A 21,094-nucleotide genomic window follows, 5' to 3' on the forward strand; every position below is an offset into this window, starting at 1 on the left:
AGACACACAGGGACCTTCTCCTACACCGTCCTCATCACCCACAGCTTCTGTCCCAAAACCATCCCCCAGCACCCTGTGAGCCATCCCCCCTGACACCGCGCTGCTTTACTCTGCCTCGAGAGGTGGCACGGCTGGGGGGACAGCAGGACACAGGGCTGGGGGGACAGCAGGACAGGAGGATACGCAAGTGGGAGGACAGCAGGACACACAGGGCTGGGGGGACAGGAGGACAGGAGGATGCCAGGTGGGAGGACAGGACAGGAGTACTCTCAGGTGAGAAGACAGGAGGACAGGAGTGTCCTGCTGTCCCCCCAGCCGTGTCCTGCTGTCCCTGTGTCTGCACCAGGGCTGGAAGCCAACCTCAAAAGACAATTTGCCATCCTCATTCTAATTCACCCCAATCGATTTACCATCCTCACCCTAAAAATCTTCCTCCTCCTGCCTGGCCCATCTCGGGGTTTCTGCCCGTGTCCCTGGCTGGCCAGGAGCTCGGCAGGGTAGAGCTGACCCCACTGAGGTCAGACTGGCCTGAGGAGAGACGGCAGGTCACAGGAGGGGAAAGTAAAAGGTGAATTAAAAAGCAGCAAAAGACAAACCTGTTGACCTGCAATGAGAGTCACTGGCGGGGGATTTGGCACTCAGCACGGGTGTGGGCTGTCCCCACGTGGGCTGGTCTCAGGGCCAGACACTCCTCTGCGTGCTCTGAAGCCCAAAAAGGCTAAAGGAGAGTTTTAAAATCTGTTTTTTCTCTCTGATTCGGCTCCTGTATTTCTTCTCACACGTGGATTTCTCAGTCTCCTCTGAGCTGGGCTCCTTCGGAATACTCCCTCTCAGGGAGTTAGTTTATCTCAGTTCTCCAGGTCAGGAAGAAAACTCCAAAGCCTGTCAGGATCTTTCTCATATTTATTAGGATGTTACCACAAAACTTGGCAGACTTTTCCAGACTTTTGCTCAAGCTCAATTCATTCTGCCGTTTTTGGCTCACTTTGGCTCTGATGGCACAAGATGGCCCCAAACTGTGCAGCTTTTTTAATCTTTTTACTTATTCTTATCCAATTAACAAAAGAAATGTATATTATTTTTTTAATGACCCAATGACCCTTCACCCGTGAGCCGCACTGTGACATTTCCTAACCAATCACCTACTAGTACCCAAAAACCTCTAGAAGAAGAAAATGAAGAAGAAAGGACAAGAGAAAACACACTAAATCTTCCATCTTGCCTTCTGCTCTCTAAACTAACTTAAACTCTAAACTAATTTTTTCACCCAGAGACTTAAGAAAATTCTCTCTAATCTACACACTCACACTTTTAGCTGTTCTATCTAACTTTAACGGTTGTTTCCATGCAACACCATGAAAACATGCCCATAGATTTCATGTTATATGAAATTCAGTGTTCTCCTGGGTCTCAAAGTTAAACACCAGAGACAAGAGCACACACTCTGTGTCTCAGACTCCAACAGAGAACTTTTACACAGAAATGCTTTAAAACAGGGTGAAATTACCTGTCAGAAACTGAATGCAAAAAATGGAAAGGGTGTAAGCGTACTTAGCTATCTTGTTGCTCTAAAGAAGTAAGAGGGACAAGGCTGGTGTGGAGCAGTGCTATCTTTTATGGAATTGGTGTAATAAAAGACATTATTTTTGTTTGCAAACCTTGCCTGGGGGTGGCCATCATCTCTACTGCCTCGTTCCTGTTTCAGTGCAAGTGTGAGGAGTCAGCCCTGCCTCTGTGTCAGGCTCAGCCTGACCGTGTCAGGGCGAACGGTCAGCACTGCTTTTGAACAGAAATAAAGAGCAGAAGGCGAGGAGGACAGCTTTTATCAAACCACAGAAACCGCCTGCTGAGGGATGGCTTGTTCTGCTGCTCTGTACTGCAAAACCTTCTGAGACTGGAGCGAGATAAAAGCCAATATCACTGCTTAAATAATTATTTGTCCTGAATTATCTGTGTTCACACAGCCACCGTATCAGTGAGTCTATGGGTGTGGCAGTGCAGCACCACGGGAGGAATGAAAGGACAGATCTAGGCAGCTAGAACAGAGATTATTCTAGTTTATTTACTTGCATTAAGGACGGGTGATAGAAAAAGCAAGAACACAGCATCCAGTGCTGGTGATGCTACTTTAAATAAGATATTTGAAAAGTTGGAAATGTTACAGAAAGGGGAGTCAAAACCATCCCAAGGATGGGAAGCAAAAGCCTTCTGTGTTCTTTGTCAGGCATGAAGCAGTTACAACAACTATGGTTTATCACGAGAGAAATGGAGAAAAAAAGGAAGTTCTCCTCAGCAAAGAAACAAAAAACTAGCAGAAGATGACCAGAAGTCTAGGAAAATTCTAAAGAGAAATAGAACACAGTTTTAGGGTGGTGGAAGTGACTTGAGAAAGCATCGTGGTGTGATGTAAGAGAACTCCCTTCAAGCAGTGCTGATTTTGGGGAGATGCAGTTTTAATTTAGTGCCAACCCTGGCTCCCTGTGGGAAGGAACCCCGGTGGAACACGATGGCCTGTGTGCACAGGAAATGCGGAGTGACCACGAAATTGTCACCTGCTGCATGAAACATTTCTGGGTGAATCCTCACCTGCGGTGGGCGAGCGGAGGCTCCACAGCCCAGCCAGGAGGGACAGCAGCGCCGTGCTGGATTTACAGAGCCCAGGAGCTCCCAGGGCTCTTCTCCTGGCAACAGCAGAGCAGCAGCACTCCATGTGCCAGAAGGAGCTCTTGTGAGTGAGCACCAAATACGGCGATAAAAGCTCTGCGGAGGGAGAAACAAGTGCTCCTCCGGTTCTATGGTACAGGCAGCAGCAGAGAGAGCCACGGAGAGACACCGAGGGGCTGGAGCGTGTCCAGGGCAGGGAACGGAGCTGGGGAAGGGTCTGGAGCCCCAGGAGCGGCTGAGGGAGCTGGGAAAGGGGCTCAGCCTGGAGAAAAGGAGGCTCAGGGGGCCCTTGTGGCTCTGCACAAGTCCCTGCCAGGAGGGGACAGCCGGGGGGGTCGGGCTGTGCTGCCAGGGAACAGGGACAGGAGGAGAGGGAACGGCCTCAGGCTGGGCCAGGGCAGGGACAGGGGGGACAGCAGCAGGAATTTCCCCATGGAAAGGGTGGCCAGGCCTTGGAACTGCCCAGGGCAGTGGTGAGTCCCCATCCCTGGAGAGCCATGTGGATGTGGCACTTGGGGACACGGGGCAGGGTGGCCTGGGCAGTGCTGGGGCCCGGCTGGACTCGATGGAGTGAGGGCCTTTCCAACCCAAATCATTGCGTGACTCCATGGCCCTGCTGCCCCCGTGGCTGCTGGGAACACGGACCAGGCCTCCTCCCCACAGTGACCTCTATCTTGGAAAAGGCCCGGATTTGGGAAGGAGCAGAACCGGTACCGCAGGCCAGCTGGGAAGCAGCGGGTGCCGTGGAAATGACAGCTCTCTCTCCAACAAAACCCGCTGCTGGCAGCCCCGGGCCCCGCAGCCCTGCCAGATTGCGGCCCCTGGGGTGCAGGTTTGTCTCTGCTGTGACTAATTGCGGCGCAGATTTCGGGGCAGCCGCTCTTTCACAACAAAGTACTGCACAGCATGCTCCAGCACGGCCTCAGCTGCTCATTAGGTGATCCCGGGGAGTATCCTCCACCCGTCTGAGGCGGCACGTGTTCACGGCAGAAGGGATTTCTGCAATTTGGGTATGAGGCCAGGCGTTTTTGAATGACTCCAATCTGGGCTATTTTTAGCCTGGCACAAAGTCACGACCTTGCAGGTTATTTTCGCAATCTCCTTTGTTTATAGGTGCAGAGCGGCATTATTCAGAAACGTTTTGAAGCCGCCACGGCCATGCTGACAGGGTGGGGGGGAAAGCAGCTGAACGTGCTCCTCATGACAGGCCTCAAAATCATAATTAGGAGAGGGGGTTTTGATTAAGTAGGTTTACATATCTGATACTGTTACTATAGTGACTCTGCTTCTTTTAACCGCACAGCGCTCCCTCACACATCAAACTATTTAAATCGTGTTCAGCGCTGGTGGCAGAGAATTGAAATCCTTACTTAATAAACGTTCTTGTTAAAAGAAAAATTTCTATTGTTAACAGAGAGCAGGCAGGCCCAGCTGGGATATTGGGAAGGAATTGCTGGCTGGGAGGGTGGGCAGGCCCTGGCACAGGGTGCCCAGAGCAGCTGGGGCTGCCCCTGCATCCCTGCAGTGTCCAAGGCCAGGCTGGACAGGGCTTGCAGCAGCCTGGGACACTGGAAGGTGGCCCTGCCCATGGATGAGCTTAAAGGTCCTTTCCAACCCAAACCATCCCAGGATTCTGCGATTTACAGCCTCAAAATCTGCAGCACTGGAAAATATCTGAGCTTGGGCTGGAGAGGAGGCAGATAGAAGCTGGGATGGGCTGAGCTGTCGCGTTTGGTGCCCTTGTACTCTCTGAACGCTGTGCTGAGCTGAGCTGGCACAAGTATCACTGAGGGGAGGCCACTGTTAGGACAACCAGCCAAGTCTTATTGTGAGAAGTGGCAGTTTTGCTCTTTTCTTCTACAATTTCAGTGCTGACCTGGAGTATCAGAGCTGCCTGGATGACTTCTGCCAAGCCTTCTGTCCGAGTCCAAGGCCATCCCATCCCTCCAGGCTCTGTGAGACAGCAGGCCAGGCCGGGGTTCCCTCAGCACTGTGTATGATTGGGGGAGCCCTATTCCATGCAGGGCATCCAGCGCAGTGGCCCTGGCCGCTGGGAGCAGCTGCCATAAGGAACCGTGTGAGGAGTGACCCCATTCCCCTGCCAGCGCTCTCTGCTCCTTCCTCCTGCTGCGCCTTTCCCCTCAGCCTCGTCCCCAGCAGGATGCTCCTGGGGAGCCACCATTCCCACCGTCCCGGGGCCCCACGGCACTCACAGCCCCGTTCCCTCATGGACCCAGGCTCCTCATGGACCTCATCTCACAGCCCTGTCCCCTCATGGATCCATCCCCTCATGGGCCCTGTCCCCTCACAGCCCATCCCCTCACAGCCCATCCCCTCACATCCCCATCCCCTCATGGACCCTGTCCCCTCACAACCCATCCCCTCACATCCCCATCCCCTCACAGCCCACCCCCTCACATCCCCATCCCCTCATGGATCCATCCCCTTACAGCCCCATCCCCTCATGGACCCTGTCCCCTCACAACCCATCTCCTCACAGCCCCGTCCCCTCATGGATCCATCCCCTCATGGACTCACACTCCTCATGGACCTCATCTCACAGCCCTGTCCCCTCACAGCCCCATCCCCTCATGGATCCATCCCCTCACAGCCCATCCTCTCATGGACCCAGGCTCCTCATGGACTCCATCTCCTCACAGCCCCGTCCCCTCATGGACCCCATCTCCTCATGGACCCACACTCCTCATGGACCCCATCTCACAGCCCCATCCCCTCACAGCCCCATACCCTCATGGATCCATCCCCTCACAGCCCCATCTCCTCACAGCCCATCCCCTCATGGACCCACACTCCTCATCGACCCCATCCCCTCATGGACCCTGTCCCCTCATGGATCCTGTCCCCTCACAGCCCTGATCCCCCACAGCCCTGATCCCTCACAGCCCCATACCCTCATGGATCCATCCCCTCACAGACCCAGGCTCCTCATGGGCCCCGATCCCTCACAGACCTCCATCTTCTTATGGCTTCCAACCCCCTCATAGATCCTGTCCCAGTCATGTTCCCCATGCCCTCACATCCCCCATGCCCTCACATCCCCCATGCCCTCACATTTCCCATGCCCTCACATCCCCCATGCCCTCGCATTCCTCCTTCCCATTCCCCATCTCTTCACATTCCCCATTCCCAATCCCACACCTATTCCCATTCCCGTCCCCTCACAGCCCCATTTCCACAGCCTCATTTTCCTGGCCCCGCCTCTCAGCCCGCCTCCTCCCCGCGCTGATTGGCTGTCGCCCCTGTCCACATTAACCTGCAGCAGACCCCGCCCCGCCGCGCCTGTCGCTCTTTAGCCTCTGCGGGGGCGGGATAAAACGTTCATTGGCCAAACGCCACCCTCGCCTGCGCGCTCCCTTCCCTTCTATTGGCTGCGCAAGCTGTCAGTTACGGTCAACACCCGCCTCCCGGGGTGTCCCTCCCCGGCGCCTCGGTGTTGGCTTCATTCAGTGGCGGGTTCCGCGGTGGACGCAGCTCCGGCGGGCGGGCGCTGCTCTCGCTCAGTAAGAACAGGTCCTCGGCCGGCATCGCTCAGCGGGCAGCAGCCGCAGGAGGAGGTAGATCCCGTTCTGGTAACAATTATACAGCTGCGGCGGCGCACCACAGGCCTCACTATAAGCCCGTGTCTACGGGGCGTCCTGAGGGGCTGGAGGCCGCCCGGGCGCGGGGAGGGGATGGAGCCCGCCCGGGATGCTCCGTATCCCCGGTCCGGCCCCGCGGGGGATAGTGCCGAAGCAGCAGCACGCTGGTGCGAGGCCCCGAGGCTCGGCCTGCGGCGGGGGCAGCCCTGGGCCCTGCGGCAGGTGCCCGCGAGGAGCCGGGGGAAGCAGTCCCAGCTGTGCCCGTGCGTGTTTACCCCTGTCAGAACGGTGACAAATGGAGCTGCCAGCCCGCGGGGAGCTGCCCGAGGCCAGGGCAGCGCCCAGCCGCCGGGCTCAGCTGCTGCCGCGGGCCCCCGCGCTGGGCCCGACCTGCCGTGAACTTCCGTGGCCCTGGAGAGTGAAAGTTGGGAAGGAGCGGAGCAGCTGGCGCGGCCTTGGAGCAGGAAGCGCCGCCCGGTACTTTAGAGTTATTGTTTGGGTTTGGCCTCCCGGCTGCTCGTTGGAAGAAGCGGCTGCCGTCGCTGGCTCCACGCTCCACTAAAAAATACTAACTAAGTGGTGTTGTCTGAGCAACCAGGGGTGTTGTGCCATGGCAAGAATCCCATAATTAACAGGGCAAAAAACCAAACCAAACTCACAGTACATTGATAAAGGGTTGGTGAAAAAGGACAGTCTTGCAGCCAAGCAAGATCAAAAGCACCAAATGTCGATTATTTGGTGTTGGTAATTCCAAAAAGTAGTGAACATCAAAGGGAGGTTTTCTGTGTACCTGTAATTTAGGCAGGGGCAAATGAAAGAGCTGGGCAGAATGTGCAGCTCTGCAAGTGGCCCATGTGTGTGCAGCCAGCAGTGTCTAATGCCTTATTAGACGCGATAAGATCTGTAGAAAATTAACCCGAGCCTGTATTTTAAGACAAGCTGCGCGTTACAGTCACAGGAGGAAAGTTCTGATAATCCTGCGCGGTGGCTTGTGAGTCAGCAGCTTGAGCACAGGCAAGATTTGAAGCTTTTTCTCCTGCAAACTAAGACAGAAGCTGTCAAAGCGTGCCGTGGTTGAGTGAGTACCAACTGGATGCTCATCTTTACGAGTGGTGCCAGCACCTTCACTGCAGCAGCAGCAGCGCCGGTAGCTGGTGGTGCATGGATAGATTCTCAGTTTTTTCTGTGATTTAAGTGGGATGTTTATTTTGTAGGTTTGTAGGAGGTTGACAGGCTTGCACTTCACCTGGCCAGCACTGAGCTGCCAGCAGTAGGATTCCTCTGTGCTCGGGGCTGAGCTGCTTTGCCAGGAAGAACTCCCGTTTGTGAGAGCAGCAGTTGTTGGGAGCGTCTCTGTCCGCCTCTCAGCCCGTGTCCAAAAATTGTCTGTGTTTCTGAGTTGAACAGCTCCGGCACAGGGGTGTACCAGCTCTCCAGAGCAGAGCAGGGGCACCTTTCTGCTTGTTCCTGGGCTACTTCTGAGGCGTTTTAGGATAAAGTTTTTGTCCTTACCTTTGCCACCAGTAGCCCTCCTAGTTACACAAATGAAAATGAATCAAGGATGACAATACATCCTGTCAGACTTGGCCAAAAGTACTGCTGTGCGGTTTCCAGAGTAAAAGATAATGGACTTTCTGGTGCTTAAGAATTAGGATATTTAGGTCAGGTTTGTTAATGTATAAAAATACAGCTCTCTGATGTTGTCTGGTAAGAGCTGCTACCAACCAGGACTACAGTACCAAACAACTCAGCCCTACTTCCTGCTTGTGCTGCAAGAAGTCTGATAATACTGTAAATTACAGTAATTGTCAAATACTCTTTTTAGGAAGATGTTCTGAAATCATTCTCATCTGAGTTCACCTGAGTGTGCTTTGTTTAGTGAAGGTTTCCAGCCTGAAGTGGTGAACTTACTCTGTTTCAGTGCTCCACACCTAACTGCTCTCCCTGTTGAACTGGCTGCCTCAGAATAAAAGGGGAAAAAAGCCATTCCAGTATGCGAAAGTTCTGCTTCCAAAATAACCTGCCTGCCTCTGCCAAACACTTCATTAATAATTTCTCCCCACGACTGTTCCTTTTAATCTGCAGATCTCAAGGTGCCTTAGAAATGTCCTTTAAAGTGGTGGCCCGGGACTTTGCTGGAGGGAACCTGAAATAGCTTAGCCACAGTTTGCTGTTAACTCCCCTCAGCAGGAGCATCTGGTCAGCTCCGGGAGCCAGAGGTGCCGAGCCTCCATCCTCTGCTCCTCGCTCCTGGGATGCTGCTGCTCTGGAATGAAAGTCATCCTTGGCCTGCCGAAGGGTGGTGGGTGCAGGGGGAGCTGCTTTCTTTGGGTAGAAGTCTCCTGGGGAGACACACTTATAGCCGCTGCTTGCCTAATGTAATAATTTTAGACTGAGTTATCATTACAGAAGTGATGAAGCCAGCTCGTGTGTGCCTGGTTTGTGTCATGCTTGGGTGGGCCAGTTTATTAGTGAAAAAAAAAGAGAATTGAGCGCATGGTGCGTCCACACCAGACCTGAGGTGGTGCAGGCTCACCACGGGGATTGCTGTGGGGGCACAGGAGAAAAAGTCTGCTGGCTTAGGAATGGTTGAGGCCTCAAAATTTGGAAATTCGGTGGGGCCTCTCTGGCCTTGAATTAGTGATTTCAGCTTGTCAATGGGAAAAAGGCTCCCCGACACAGGCTGGTTCCTGTACACGAAGGAAAGCCTGGAAGAAATCACTGACACAGGATTTCAGGAGCACTTGAAGTGCATTTATGTCTCCCCACCCCTGAAACTGAAGGCAGACTGCAGAGTCATGCAGCACAAGTTGCTGTGCTCTGACAGACGCTCCTTGGCACTGAGGGGAGATCCACAGGTCAGGCAGCCTGGGCAGTAATTGAAGCTGGCCTTGCTTTAATTGACTCTGATCTTCTGCTCTGACCAGCCTAATTCTGCCTTTTAAGAGCGTGATGAGCCTTTCCCTTAAAAGTAGGTTTTGCCATTTAACAAATCTATAATTGGAGCAGCAGAACATTTGCTCCCAGATAAGGGTGCTTGTCCATATTGGTAATTAGTTTGACCCGGCCAGATGCCTCCTGATAAGGCACAGCAGGGAGCTGTCCTCTGGTGTGCTGAAGGACTTAATCCCCTTAAATTGTGACAGAGCCAGTCAAAATTGCCATTGGTACTGGACTCAGGCTAGAGGTGTGCCACGGACTTGTTTGGTTCTCACCATTGTCAGGCACTGGAGGGAGAACAGAGACCCTGCTGATGCTGACACATGTTTGGGCAGGAATTTATTCCTCATTCAATTCTGCTTCTTTCTTCCTAGTTCCTCTCCACGGGACATTGCACAATCTCCGTCCTCTCTGTGTGTTTTCACATCGTGTCAAGTGCTGCCCTTTCCCTCAGGTCACATCCCCTCCCCACGCAGCTGCTGCCAGGGCTGGAGCCCCTGTGCTCTGGAGGCAGCCTGGGAGAGCTGGGGCTGCTCCCCTGCACAAGTATTCAGGCTCCAGGGAGAGCTGAGAGCCCCTGGCAGGGCCTAAAGGGGCTCCAGGAGAGCTGCCCAGGGACTGGGGACAAGGCCTGCAGGGCCAGCACCCAGGCAATGGCTTGCCAGTGCCAGAGGGCAGGCCCAGCTGGGATATTGGCAAGGAATTGCTGGCTGGGAGGGTGGGCAGGCCCTGGCACAGGGTGCCCAGAGCAGCTGGGGCTGCCCCTGCATCCCTGCAGTGTCCAAGGCCAGGCTGGACAGGGCTTGCAGCAGCCTGCGACACTGGAAGGTGGCCCTGCCATGGCAGGGGTGGGACTGGAGTGACTCTGAGTTCCCTTCCCGCCCAAACCATGGGAATTCTCTGTCAGCCTCTAATGTCAAAATTCTGTCTCCCTTTTTTATGGTTAGACTACCACCCTCTGAAGCCTGGCCTCTCTCCTACAAACCCATCATTCGAGCCTCCCCAGGCAGCAGCACGATCCAGCCCTTCCATCCTGAGAGCAGCTGCTGGTTTGGGGGCCTCTCCTGCAGCTTCCCAGAAACAAGGGCTCTCCAGCACATGTGAGCCGAGGAGCCTGAGCCTTCTGTCCCTTTGTCCTCCCCCAGGAGCCCAGGAGACAAGGCTGGTGGCCAGCAGCAGGGCTGGGTTGGGTGATAGAGGGCCGTGGCCACACGGGCAGAGCTGCTGGCAGCCCTGCAGAGCAGTAGGCACAGGCATGGGGAAGGATTTCCTGCTTTGTGGGGTCAGGGTTGGGCGTGTCACAGTGGCTTCTGGAGGCAAGCTCTTGCCAAACCACATTCAAAAGTCTGTGACAGAAGGAGGAGATGTGCAGGATGGGAGAGGAAACAGAAACAGAGAACAATTACAAGAGCAGGGGAGGGAGAGCTCAGGGTGACCAGTCAGGTTTTGTGCTGGATATAAATCAACTGGGATCATATCTCTCGGATCTCAACAGAGGGCTCAGTGGAAAATGAAACCTGATTCTGCCCCTTAATGAATCTGAGATAACCTCCATCAAGAGAACAATTTAGGTGCTGGTGTGAGACTTTGGAGACGAGCAAGTCTCCTCTCTCACACATCAGAGAAGAAAGCAAGATTTGTGTCACTCCTCTGGAAAGTCTTTCCCCTCTGCTGGGTTGATTAGAGTTAATTGATCAAGTTAGGGTGAATCTGGGCCACAATCTTGTTCACTTCTTAAATGCTCATTAATTGCAACAAAGTAATTTAAAGTTAATTAGAGAGGGGTAGGTAAGGTGTGGTGTTTGTCCTACTTTTAAATTATGTGTTTGAGGTATTAAGGAGTTTGGGTTTAATTCTGTGTTTGAGGCTGGTGACAGGTGGGAGCCCTGGTGGCACCAGGCTGATGGGGCTGTGGGATGGGGTTTGCTGTGGCACCGGACCCACAGACCATTTTTGATGGAGCTGCAAGCGTGTGGGGATGGCAAATGGGCAATCAGAACTAAAACCAGTTAAATCCGAACCTGCTGATCCTGAAGGCAGCCCAAAATTAATGTGTTTTGCAGCGCACAGTTGATTTCCCTTGTCTGATTTCCAGCCTGTGGCAGACCAGCTGTGCTCGCTGCTCCGCTGGCAGGTTTGGGGAGGAAGGAGCAGGTCAGAGGCAGCGCTCTGCCAGGCCTCCTGCCCCACTCCACGCTGCAAATTCACAGTCTTTACCCCAAAGCAAATAAACACAGCGGTTCTGAGTGGAACTTCTGTCATTCACAGGCCTAAACAAACAAGGGTTGGGAGATAGGGATGCTTCTGCAGCTTCCCTCTACGCTTCATAGTGGGTAGAGGAGAAACTCAGGCGTAACTGACGATGAAAAATAGTAAAATGTTTGCATAGTATTTTAAAGCTTGGAAAGATTTCCGAGAAAATCCTTGGATTGTAACTTGTAAGACCAGTCTGCCATCTTAAAAGTTGATTATGTGCAAATTTGATTACAGAAAAGTCTTCTAAAATATTCAGGCAATATTTAAGATAATGAAGTTTTGTTCCTTAATTCGATTTTGTCTCCCATCTGGAAGAAATTAAAAATCCGAGCCGTGCATCATTTCATTCCTTAAGAATGTCTCATGCCCTGCTTTACTGTCCCTGCCTGTTTGGGCATGTGGATGTGTATGGGGGCTGTGGGGTGATGGGTCCCCTCTCCCGTGTCCCTGTGCTTCCCCTTGGCTCTCTGTCTCAGTGAAATAATCCCTGGAAGATGGATCCTCTGCACGTTCCCTGCTGCTCCTGCCTTAGACAAGCCTGTGATTCTTATACAAATTCTTACACAAATAATTCTCCAAAGAGCTTGTGATCAGGAACGGAGCAAAACGAGGGCAGGAGTTGCCAACACCTGTCAGGATTAGGACTTGAGTTATATTAACAATTTTTAAATTCTTTTAGGGAAGCATCCTTTACCTTACAGGATATATTCTCTCTGAAAACAACCTATCTATTTTTGAAGTTTGGAACTGTAAAAATCTAAGCCTGGAATCCACAGTTCAGTGGAGTTTTTTGTCCATTCTAGTGCCTCGTTTTGTTGTAGCACAGTTTTAACAAGCTGACAGACACGGTTTCTGTGCCATGCTGTCCAGGCCAGGAGATTTCATTGTCACAAAGCTGCAGAGGATCTCAGTGAGGATTCTGTGGGTGCACCTGCCCAGGTGGAGCTGTGCTGGCTGGCATTTGCGCCGGCGCCGGTTCACGTGTCACCACGTTCAGTTAAAATTGCTGCTGGCATTTCTGCTCTGCCGTGGTGCTGTAAGGCAACACCGAGGGAGAGCTGGCTGCCCACACGTCCTGCCAGCTCCCATCAGGGTCCCTCCGTGTTCCCTGCAGTCTGCACTCTCAGCATTCCAAACCCTCCCTTCTTCTTCCCCCTCCTGGCTGCCACAACGCATCTTCGGGATGTTCCTTTTCGGGGTGTCAGGCTGCAGGTACCGGTCTGTGTCAGCCTGTAGGTAGGGCTGTGGGCTCTGCGGGGTGTCTGAGTGTCGCCTTTGCCTTGCAGGTGCTGCGGAGGAAGGCAGGATGCTGTCCCGACTGCGCGCGGCCGTGGTGCCCTGCGCCCTGGCGCGGCACGGCCTGCACACCAAGGAGAAGGGCAAGCCGCTCATGCTGAACCCGCGCACAAACAAGGTGGGTGCCGTGTCCTTGCCGCCTGTCTTATCTGCACCTGCCCGCAGTCCAGCGGACCTTGTCCTGGGGCAGAGCCGCCTGCAGGCCTGGGACACTGCCAACACGGGTGGTGGAGGCAGGGAGCAGCTCCAGGTTACTGTGGGGGCACCTGCAGGGCTCCCGTGTCCCACTGCCGTGTCCCCTGGCTGCTGTCCCCACTGCCAGCACGGGTGGTGGAGGCAGGGAGCAGCTCCAGGTTACTGCCAGCACACCTGCAGGGCTCCTGTGTCCCACTGCCGTGTCCCCTGGCTGCTGTCCCCACTGCCAGCACGGGTGGTGGAGGCAGGGAGCAGCTCCAGGTTACTGTGGGGGCACCTGCAGGGCTCCTGTGTCCCACTGCTGTGTCCCCTGGCTGCTGTCCCCACTGCCAGCACGGGTGGTGGAGGCAGGGAGCAGCTCCAGGTTACTGTGAGGACACCTGCAGGGCTCCTGTGTCACACTCCCGTGTCCCCTGGCTGCTGTCCCCACTGCCAGCACGGGTGGTGGAGGCAGGGAGCAGCTCCAGGTTACTGTGGGGACACCTGCAGGGCTCCTGTGTCCCACTGCCGTGTCCCCTGGCTGCTGTCCCCACTGCCAGCACGGGTGGTGGAGGCAGGGAGCAGCTCCAGGTTACTGTGGGGGCACCTGCAGGGCTCCCGTGTCCCACTGCCGTGTCCCCTGGCTGCTGTCCCCACTGCCAGCACGGGTGGTGGAGGCAGGGAGCAGCTCCAGGTTACTGTGGGGACACCTGCAGGGCTCCCGTGTCCCACTGCCGTGTCCCCTGGCTGCTGTCCCCACTGCCAGCACGGGTGGTGGAGGCAGGGAGCAGCTCCAGGTTACTGTGGGGGCACCTGCAGGGCTCCCGTGTCCCACTGCCGTGTCCCCTGGCTGCTGTCCCCACTGCCAGCACGGGTGGTGGAGGCAGGGAGCAGCTCCAGGTTACTGTGGGGGCACCTGCAGGGCTCCTGTGTCCCACTGCTGTGTCCCCTGGCTGCTGTCCCCACTGCCAGCACTCTCCTGCGCTCCGCAGGGGCTGCTGGCGCTGCCTGGCTGACTGCCTGCGGGGCAGAGAGAAGGAGGGGTTGAGCTCAGGCTTTGCAAAAGTTGGTTCTGAATTCTGCTGGACACAGAAAGCGTTAGCCTCTCTGTCCTAGCCCCAGCCCTTTACTGAGAATTGGGACTGAGTCACATCACCTAAGAAACATCACTGTGCAGAGCCCGAAAGAGCATCTAAAAATAAACCTCCATGGGAGCTAACTGGGAGGTAGAGATATCATGTTAATTCCATGCATTGTAGCAGACTTACACAAAAGTAACACTTTGTTCCCTTCACAAAACTCTTCCAGTTTCCACAAGCCCATCCTCAACCTCTTCTTTTTTTGTTTTCCCCTGCTGGAGTTGTAGTGGCCATCAGGCATCTCTAAGCCATGAATGTGTAATTTAAAACTGGTAAGAAATCAGTTGAGGGCATGTCTGAAAGTGGTCGAGAAAGGTGGCAAATCTACCTGTGTGTGACAGGGCATTTCCTGAGCGGTGGAGCTGGGTTCTTTTCCCCTTCCCTTTCCTCCCTGGACAGCAGAGTGTGAGATGCCTCAGTCCTGCATGAATCCAGGCTGCCTAAAGAGAGAGAGAGCTGTGGAAGGGAGATTGGCTGGCTGCAAAACTGAAACTGAATTGAGATTGCTGTGCCAGGGAAGGAGAAAAGAGTAAATTGATGTGATTTGTCAAGATCAGATTATCTCGAGACTTTCTGAGAGCTCTAAAGACTTTGACAGCCAGTGGAAATTACTTCAACCCCTGTAAGCTTTTCCAAATGCTGATTATGCAACAGTATTCAGAAACGAGAACAATAGGCCATTTCTTACTGTTTTTCTAGTGGTAATATCCTTCCATTTTTCTTTTGTTTTAACCCTGGAGTTCTCTGCTGGCCTGAGCCCAAAGCAGTTTCTTTCTTGAGGAGTAGAAGGGAATAGGGAGCTTCTGGTTAATGGCAATTGATTTTTTGAATTTTTTAATGCCTCCAAGAAGTTAGAGTTGTGAGAGGGAGCCCCATTGTGCATTAGTTTGTCTGTGCTGTATCAGCCTGTCCTTCCTGCTGACGCCTGTTGGATCAGCGAGCTCACTGACACTGCTGGATGCAGTATCTGTGTGGAAGTGCATTTCGGATATTCAGCAGGGACATCAATGATTTATTAAACACACCGAGTACTTTACCCCTGCTGCCCCACTCGTGTGTATATATATTATCTACGTACAGAAACAGATAAAGGGTGTTATCTCTTGCTGTCAGCTTGTTGAGATTATCGTGTTTTACTTGATTACATATAATTTTCACATCCTCTATCAACTCTGCAGAACATTTGGTCTCCCCTAAGGCACGTGTCCCTAAAACAAGAGCTGCAGAAGGACAGCATCAGGGGCAGGAACCGGCCCTCACCCTTGTGCAAACCAATCTGCTGGAGTAGGTTTTTCCCTGACAGTTTTGTTTTCTTTTCTTGCCCACCCTTAGCTGTCTCCTGCAGCAGCTCTGCTGGTGTCTGTTCTGCCCCGTGGAGTGCCATCAGTGTCCCTGTCCCCACCGGCAGTACCTGTAGCTGAACACCTGTGTGTTCTCTTTCTGTGGCTGAGTAACTGGTGACACTTCCCGGTGCACTTTAGGTGGTGATGTTGGTTCTCGTAGTGAAGAGGTGTGTGGTTGTGTTTTGTACGGTGGGTTCCGTTAGCCCAGGAGCAGTGACTCTGTTCCTCTGTTAGCTTATCACGCAATCCCAGGAACACCGGGGCTGGAAAAGCCCTCCCAGACTGCCCAGTCCAGCCTGTCACCCGATCCTCACCTTGTCCCCAGAGTGCCACTCAGGCCTTCCTCGGACACCTCCAGGGATGGGCACTCCACACCTTCCAAATCCTGGCCATCCTAAACCCGTGGGGAAATTCCTCCTGGTGTCCACAAACTCCCCCTGCACTGACAGTGCCTCTCAGATTTTTGGTTCAGCGTGAAATCCCATGGTTTATACATGCACATATTTGTGTGTATGTATGTGCCTGGAAACAGCAATAGGTGTGTGCACGGAAATGTGTGATAAATGTTAAAGAAACATTCACTGGTTAATAATCCCACCCTGATACTGAGGAGTTTTACCAGTGTCCTGTCTTTCACACAGGTGGTCATCTTCTCAAATGTTACATTTTGCTCACAGTTTCATCTGTGTTAATTCACAGCTTTTTCACCCCAATTTATTTTCATGTGCGCCTTTCACAAACTGTGATAAATTTGCATTTATGTAAAGAGGCAATTTTCTTAGCAGGCTTGTGCATGACCTCACTGACTTGTGGGAAATACCCTAACAGTACATTTCCGATTCAGAATGAAAAAATAAACAGAAAAAAAAATCCCTAACCAAAGTAAAAACTACTTGAACAAAATAAAAGGGATAGGACGGGAGAATGTAAAGAAAAAATTGTATGACCTTGAAGATGTAAAAGCAGATGCTCCCTTCCCTTTCTCACCATGCTGGTTTTGAAACATTTATTTTAAAACGTTTTAGATTCAGGTGGGTTGAGCAGCCAGGGCATGGGACAGGCGGTGCCTTGCTGGGGAAAGCAGGACAGACAGGCTGTGGGGAGGGAATGCAGGTGCTGAGAGGAGCAGTGCTGGAAAGGTTGTGATCGGTTTGTGGTCAGGAAGCGACAGGAGCCGTGCACACAGCCCGGGATTCCCCCGCGGTGCCGTGTCCTGCCCGGCTGCTCTGGGCACCCAGGGGTTCCCCGGCACAGTTTGGTCCCGCAGGTTTTACAGCTCTCCAAAGGGATTGCTGCACGTGGGAACCTGGAGCTGTTTGGTGTGTAACCAGCTGCCCAAGGTGCTGGGAGGGTCCCAAACCTCATTTACCTTGGGCCAGGTGTTCAGCTGGGCACCCGGGGGCTGGGGGATGGCGGGAGGGTCCCAAACCTCATTTACCTTGGGCCAGGTGTTCTGCTGGGCACCCGGGGGCTGGGGGATGGCGGGAGGGTCCCAAACCTCATTTACCTTGGGCCAGGTGTTCAGCTGGGCACCCGGGGGCTGGGGGTGGCGGGAGGAGGCAAGGGCGCTGCCTTGGGGTTTTATTGTGGGATCAATGCCCTGAAAGGAGAGCAGGGGCAGCCACATCTGCTCAGCTGGAAAAAGAGCAGTTTGCAGAGATGTCCCCGGGGCCTTGAGGGATGCCATTTCAATTATCACCCTCGTGATCTGCAGCACGCAGCTCGGCCTAACCGTGGAAAACATACCCAGGAGAGGCTGGGAGCGAGGGCTTTCTGCTCCTGCCTCTTCCCCTTTCCTGCAGGGAGTGCCTCCAGCTGCATCCACATGGGTAGCAGAGGGCACAGCTGTGGGTCACAACCAGGTTCACACCTGGCTGCCCCCGAGGGGCTCCTGGAGCTGGAGGTGCTCGGAGATCTGATGGAGATGCAGGTTGTGTCACAGGGCGCTGCTGTGTCAGCCAGGACACAGCCAGGATACCTGCCAGGGTACAGGCTGTGCTGCTTCTGCCAGGATAAAGGTACAGAGTTGGGCTTGAAAACAAAGCACAAAAGAAATCAGGAGAGAATTTCGTGTTCTGACCCCGTTCTTATATAAGCTTTTAATCTCTGGTAGAGATAGCAAAGATACCTTTGATTCTTATGAATGAACTTTATTAATTTGCAGTGGAGGCATCTTGTGCAATAGTGAACTTTGTGTTTAGCCCAAGGGAGCAAAGTCAAGAGAAGCAGCCCACAATCCAGCATAAAACCTATTTTATTTTCAAGTTGTTTATGATGCTGCTTCAAAGGCTGTGCTGCTACACTGCTGAATCTGTTCCAACAATTCCTAGGACTTACAAGGAAACCAAATCTTTGGTGAAGTAGAGTAACTAGTTTTCTAAGCAGTGGCATGCTTGGTTATAAACCATATGTACATCTTTATCAGGAGCCCTGGATGGGGTTTTTGCTGCATATGAGGACATTTATGGTTGGTTAAAAGTACTCTCCTTTTTATACACTGCAAGACTGCAGGCGGGGAGGACTCACCACCAGTACCTGTTCTCCATGTGGAAACCTCTCAGAACTACTCGCTCAGCGGCGCTATAAAAATCCAGCCTGCAGCATCCGGGCTGCTGCACGCAGAGCACGCAGCGAGAATTTGTCTGTATTTATAGCAGCACTGGCTTTGTGCTGCGGGGTCCCACTGCCAGAGTTTGTGGATTAAAGTTCACGGTGGTTCAGTGTGAGCTTAACTGAAACACGGCCAACGTTTTGCCCCGGTGGCGTTCTGCGTTCCCCCTCCCAGCAGAACAGGGGTTTTGTCGCGGTGGATTTGTCCTTTGAGCGTTAATTAATGAGCCTGTGGGGTGTTCCTCCGGGATGCTTTATCCGTGCTGGATATCCCAGGAGGATTAAGGCCGCTAATGGGAGTGAAAGTCAGCGCTCAGAGCCGCAGGAAGGGATCCCTGCTGCTTGAACCCAGACTGCAAGAGTGCTCCAGCCCTTAATCCCGGGGATTAAGGCTGGGGGGACCCTTGGGTGGCTCCCGATGTGCTGGAAGGGTGCTGGGGTTCTGACAGCTCCATCCCAGGGGATACTGGGCAGGCAGTCCCAAATCCACATCTAAACCCAAACCCCAAAACAAGCTCACGCTCATGGACAGAGGTACAGCAAGTGCTAGAAGGGCTCAGGCGTTTTTATCTCACTGCTCTGGACTGAGCTTGTTCTGTTCCAGCCAGAATAAAGGACTGGATTTCTGTGTGAAGGCTGATGCCCTTCTGATTCCTGATTTAGGCCTAAGCAGAAATGAAAGCTCTTTGGATACGCTAAGATGTAATTGTCATGTAAATCAACAGCTGAAAGTACTTAGTGTCACTTAAAAATTCACCCTGTTGGATGTTACTGTAGCTCCAGCGAGAGCCCAGGTTGCCTACAAACAGGAAAGAATGCGAATAAACAGAATAAAGATTGATGCAGAATGTTCTGCTTGGAACAGGCTCAGGGCTGCTGGGTGTTACTGGGGCGTGTCCAGGTGGTTTAAGGGCACAGGTTCCACCCTGCAGGGGAGCTGGGAAAAGCCATGTTCCCGTGCCACACTAACAGTGATAATCACAAGATTTTTACAGGACTTGAGGATTTCTGGAGGGCAGGCAGGAGGTTTTGGCAGGGAAGGATTTCCCTTGGTTTACAGTAAAATATCAGTGAGGGGAGCCTGGCTTTCCACTGAACTCCAGCAGCCCTGCTGACCAGAGAATAAACTTCTTTTCTCCTCCTCCTCCTTCTTCTTCCTCTAAACGCTGTAAACGTTTTGGCATCGTTTTTGTTTCTGTGCTGCCTAAAGCAACACGCCACAAATGTTTGCCAGCTGTGCTCGGCCTCCAGGCCTAAGTCTGCGCTGCAAGAAAGGGCTGCTTTTAAAAGGTGGAATTTAAAGTTTAATTTAAATTTAAAATTCGAAATTTGTTCAGAATTTAAATTTAGCATTTAAAAGTTATCAAACACTCATGGCAGCGAGCTGGCGGGCTGTGGAGGGAAAGGGAAGGGAGCTGAGAGGGTTCTGTGTGGGGGATGCATTTTGGCTGGCAGAGAATTCATATTTTGTTATATTATTATATTATTATTATTATTATATTATTATTATTATATTATATATTGTGAAGTACGCACAAGCGGGGCTCAGGCTTTGCAACACACAGAAACACACCCTGTGGCACCCTGGGCATGTTTCCCTGGGTTTTTCTCTGGTGTCAGTGCTGTTCACGTGGTTGTGCTCTTCGTGGAAATGTTGGATTATCCAGATCAGTTTTTTGAAAAAAATACCACTAAGGTGGCCAAAGGGACTGGTACACCCCAGCAAAAAAAAAAAAAAAAATTAAAATCAACCCCCCCAAAAACCAGCGGCAAGGTTAAAAACTTGAATAATGAACTGTCATCTTAAGTTTATTTGTATTTACTGTTGGAAGAATACTGGAGAGTAGCAATTAGAGTGGGAAAGAAGACAGTGGTTTGCAAACCTGACTCCTTGTAGAAAAACTCTACTGTCCTAAAAGGTTAAATTGAAACCAGCATTTAGTGTCAGATCTGTTACACAAAGGGTTGGCAGACGTGGAAATAAATACAGAGAAAACCAAATTTATTTTAGGGTTAAACACATGGAGTTTTCTGCAAGAAAGCAAAACACCGAAGTTTTTTGGGGTTGGTTTTTTTTTTTCCTTTGCTTTCTAACTTTTCAAATATTTTATTACTGTAGAGCACAGTGTAGAATCAGTACAGAAAAGCAGGTGGGCTGCTTTAGTCAATGTGGTCAAAACAACTGGTATTAAATAGGAAAGAGAAAAATCATGTAAAAATTGTAATTATTTTAATGGTGGGATTTTTTTTCTCTAAGAAGTATTGTTTAGAAACCGTTCAGGTGTGATTAATTACACTACAACTAGGGTTTTCTAGAAATTTTTGTGTATGGGTGTAGTTCTACAAATACCTGTGAAGAGTCTGTTCTCACATCAAGAGAGGTGAAAATAATTTGCATTCTGATCTGAATTTATGCCTTTATTGTCAAGTGGAATTGTGATTTTTTTTTTTCTTGTCAGCTGAGGAGTTGAACCTGGATGATCCTTCCTGTTCCTTCCTATCCTGACCTTCCAGGATATTCTGGATATTCTGATTCTCTGACCTTTCTGATGGCTGGAGGAATTTGAACTGTAATTACAAGGCATAAAGCAAACTTTAGAAAGGTTTTTAAATTTTTTTTTTTTTTTTTTATAGCTTGTCAGTGAGAGTCTGGAAAGTGAGAAAGGGTTCAAATTAGCATTTAAATAACAATAAACTTAAACTTTTCATCCTCCATCTCCCAAACGGAGAAGAACGGGCAGATGTTGCAGCTGAACTCTTCCAGTTTGCCACCACTGCTGCTCTTTGGGAGCAGATAAACAGGTTGGGTCTATCCCAAAATGCAGATGTGAGGAGTGAAAAGGAAGTATTTGGGTTGAGCTGAGATCTTAGTGGGAGCGTTTGGGGCAGCTTGTGCGTGCTGCTGTGTGTGTGTGCAGAAAAGAGCAGCACAGGGAGCGATTCAGATGAGAATTTTGGCTGGATGCTGCTGTCTGTGGCTGCAGGGCCCGGCCTGGTGAAACAGTTCAACAGCAGCTGTTATTTCACTTTTAATCCGTTTGCAGCGGAACCAAACCTGGCCACGAGGGCTCGG

General features: G+C 51.9%; 2 protein-coding genes and 1 long non-coding RNA gene across 4 annotated transcripts in view; 2 read left to right on the forward strand and 1 right to left on the reverse strand.

Moving 5' to 3' along the window:
* ELAC1 (elaC ribonuclease Z 1) overlaps positions 1-21,094 on the forward strand; it is a 511,775-nt gene that overhangs the window by 462,551 nt on the left and 28,130 nt on the right. The window lies entirely within an intron of this gene.
* On the reverse strand, positions 2,038-5,888 carry LOC147648631 (uncharacterized). Its single transcript, XR_015280271.1, has 2 exons — positions 5,824-5,888; positions 2,038-4,724 (listed from the first exon to the last, which is right to left on the reverse strand). It is a non-coding gene; the product is annotated as an uncharacterized LOC147648631 (long non-coding RNA).
* ME2 (malic enzyme 2) overlaps positions 5,967-21,094 on the forward strand; it is a 36,268-nt gene continuing 21,140 nt past the window's right edge. Inside the window, exons 1-2 of one of the 2 annotated variants that reach the window (XM_086867548.1) lie at positions 5,967-6,239; positions 12,746-12,873. In XM_086867548.1, the coding sequence (XP_086723674.1) occupies positions 12,766-12,873 (108 nt within the window). In that variant the 5' untranslated portion in view covers positions 5,967-6,239; positions 12,746-12,765. Of the gene's footprint in view, positions 6,240-6,927; positions 7,342-12,745; positions 12,874-21,094 lie in introns of those variants that run through there. The other variant, XM_023944096.2, reaches the window with a different exon arrangement.

The sequence above is a fragment of the Cyanistes caeruleus genome, chromosome Z (assembly GCF_971803275.1).
Source record: "Cyanistes caeruleus chromosome Z, bCyaCae1.hap1.1, whole genome shotgun sequence".
NCBI lineage: Eukaryota > Metazoa > Chordata > Aves > Passeriformes > Paridae > Cyanistes > Cyanistes caeruleus.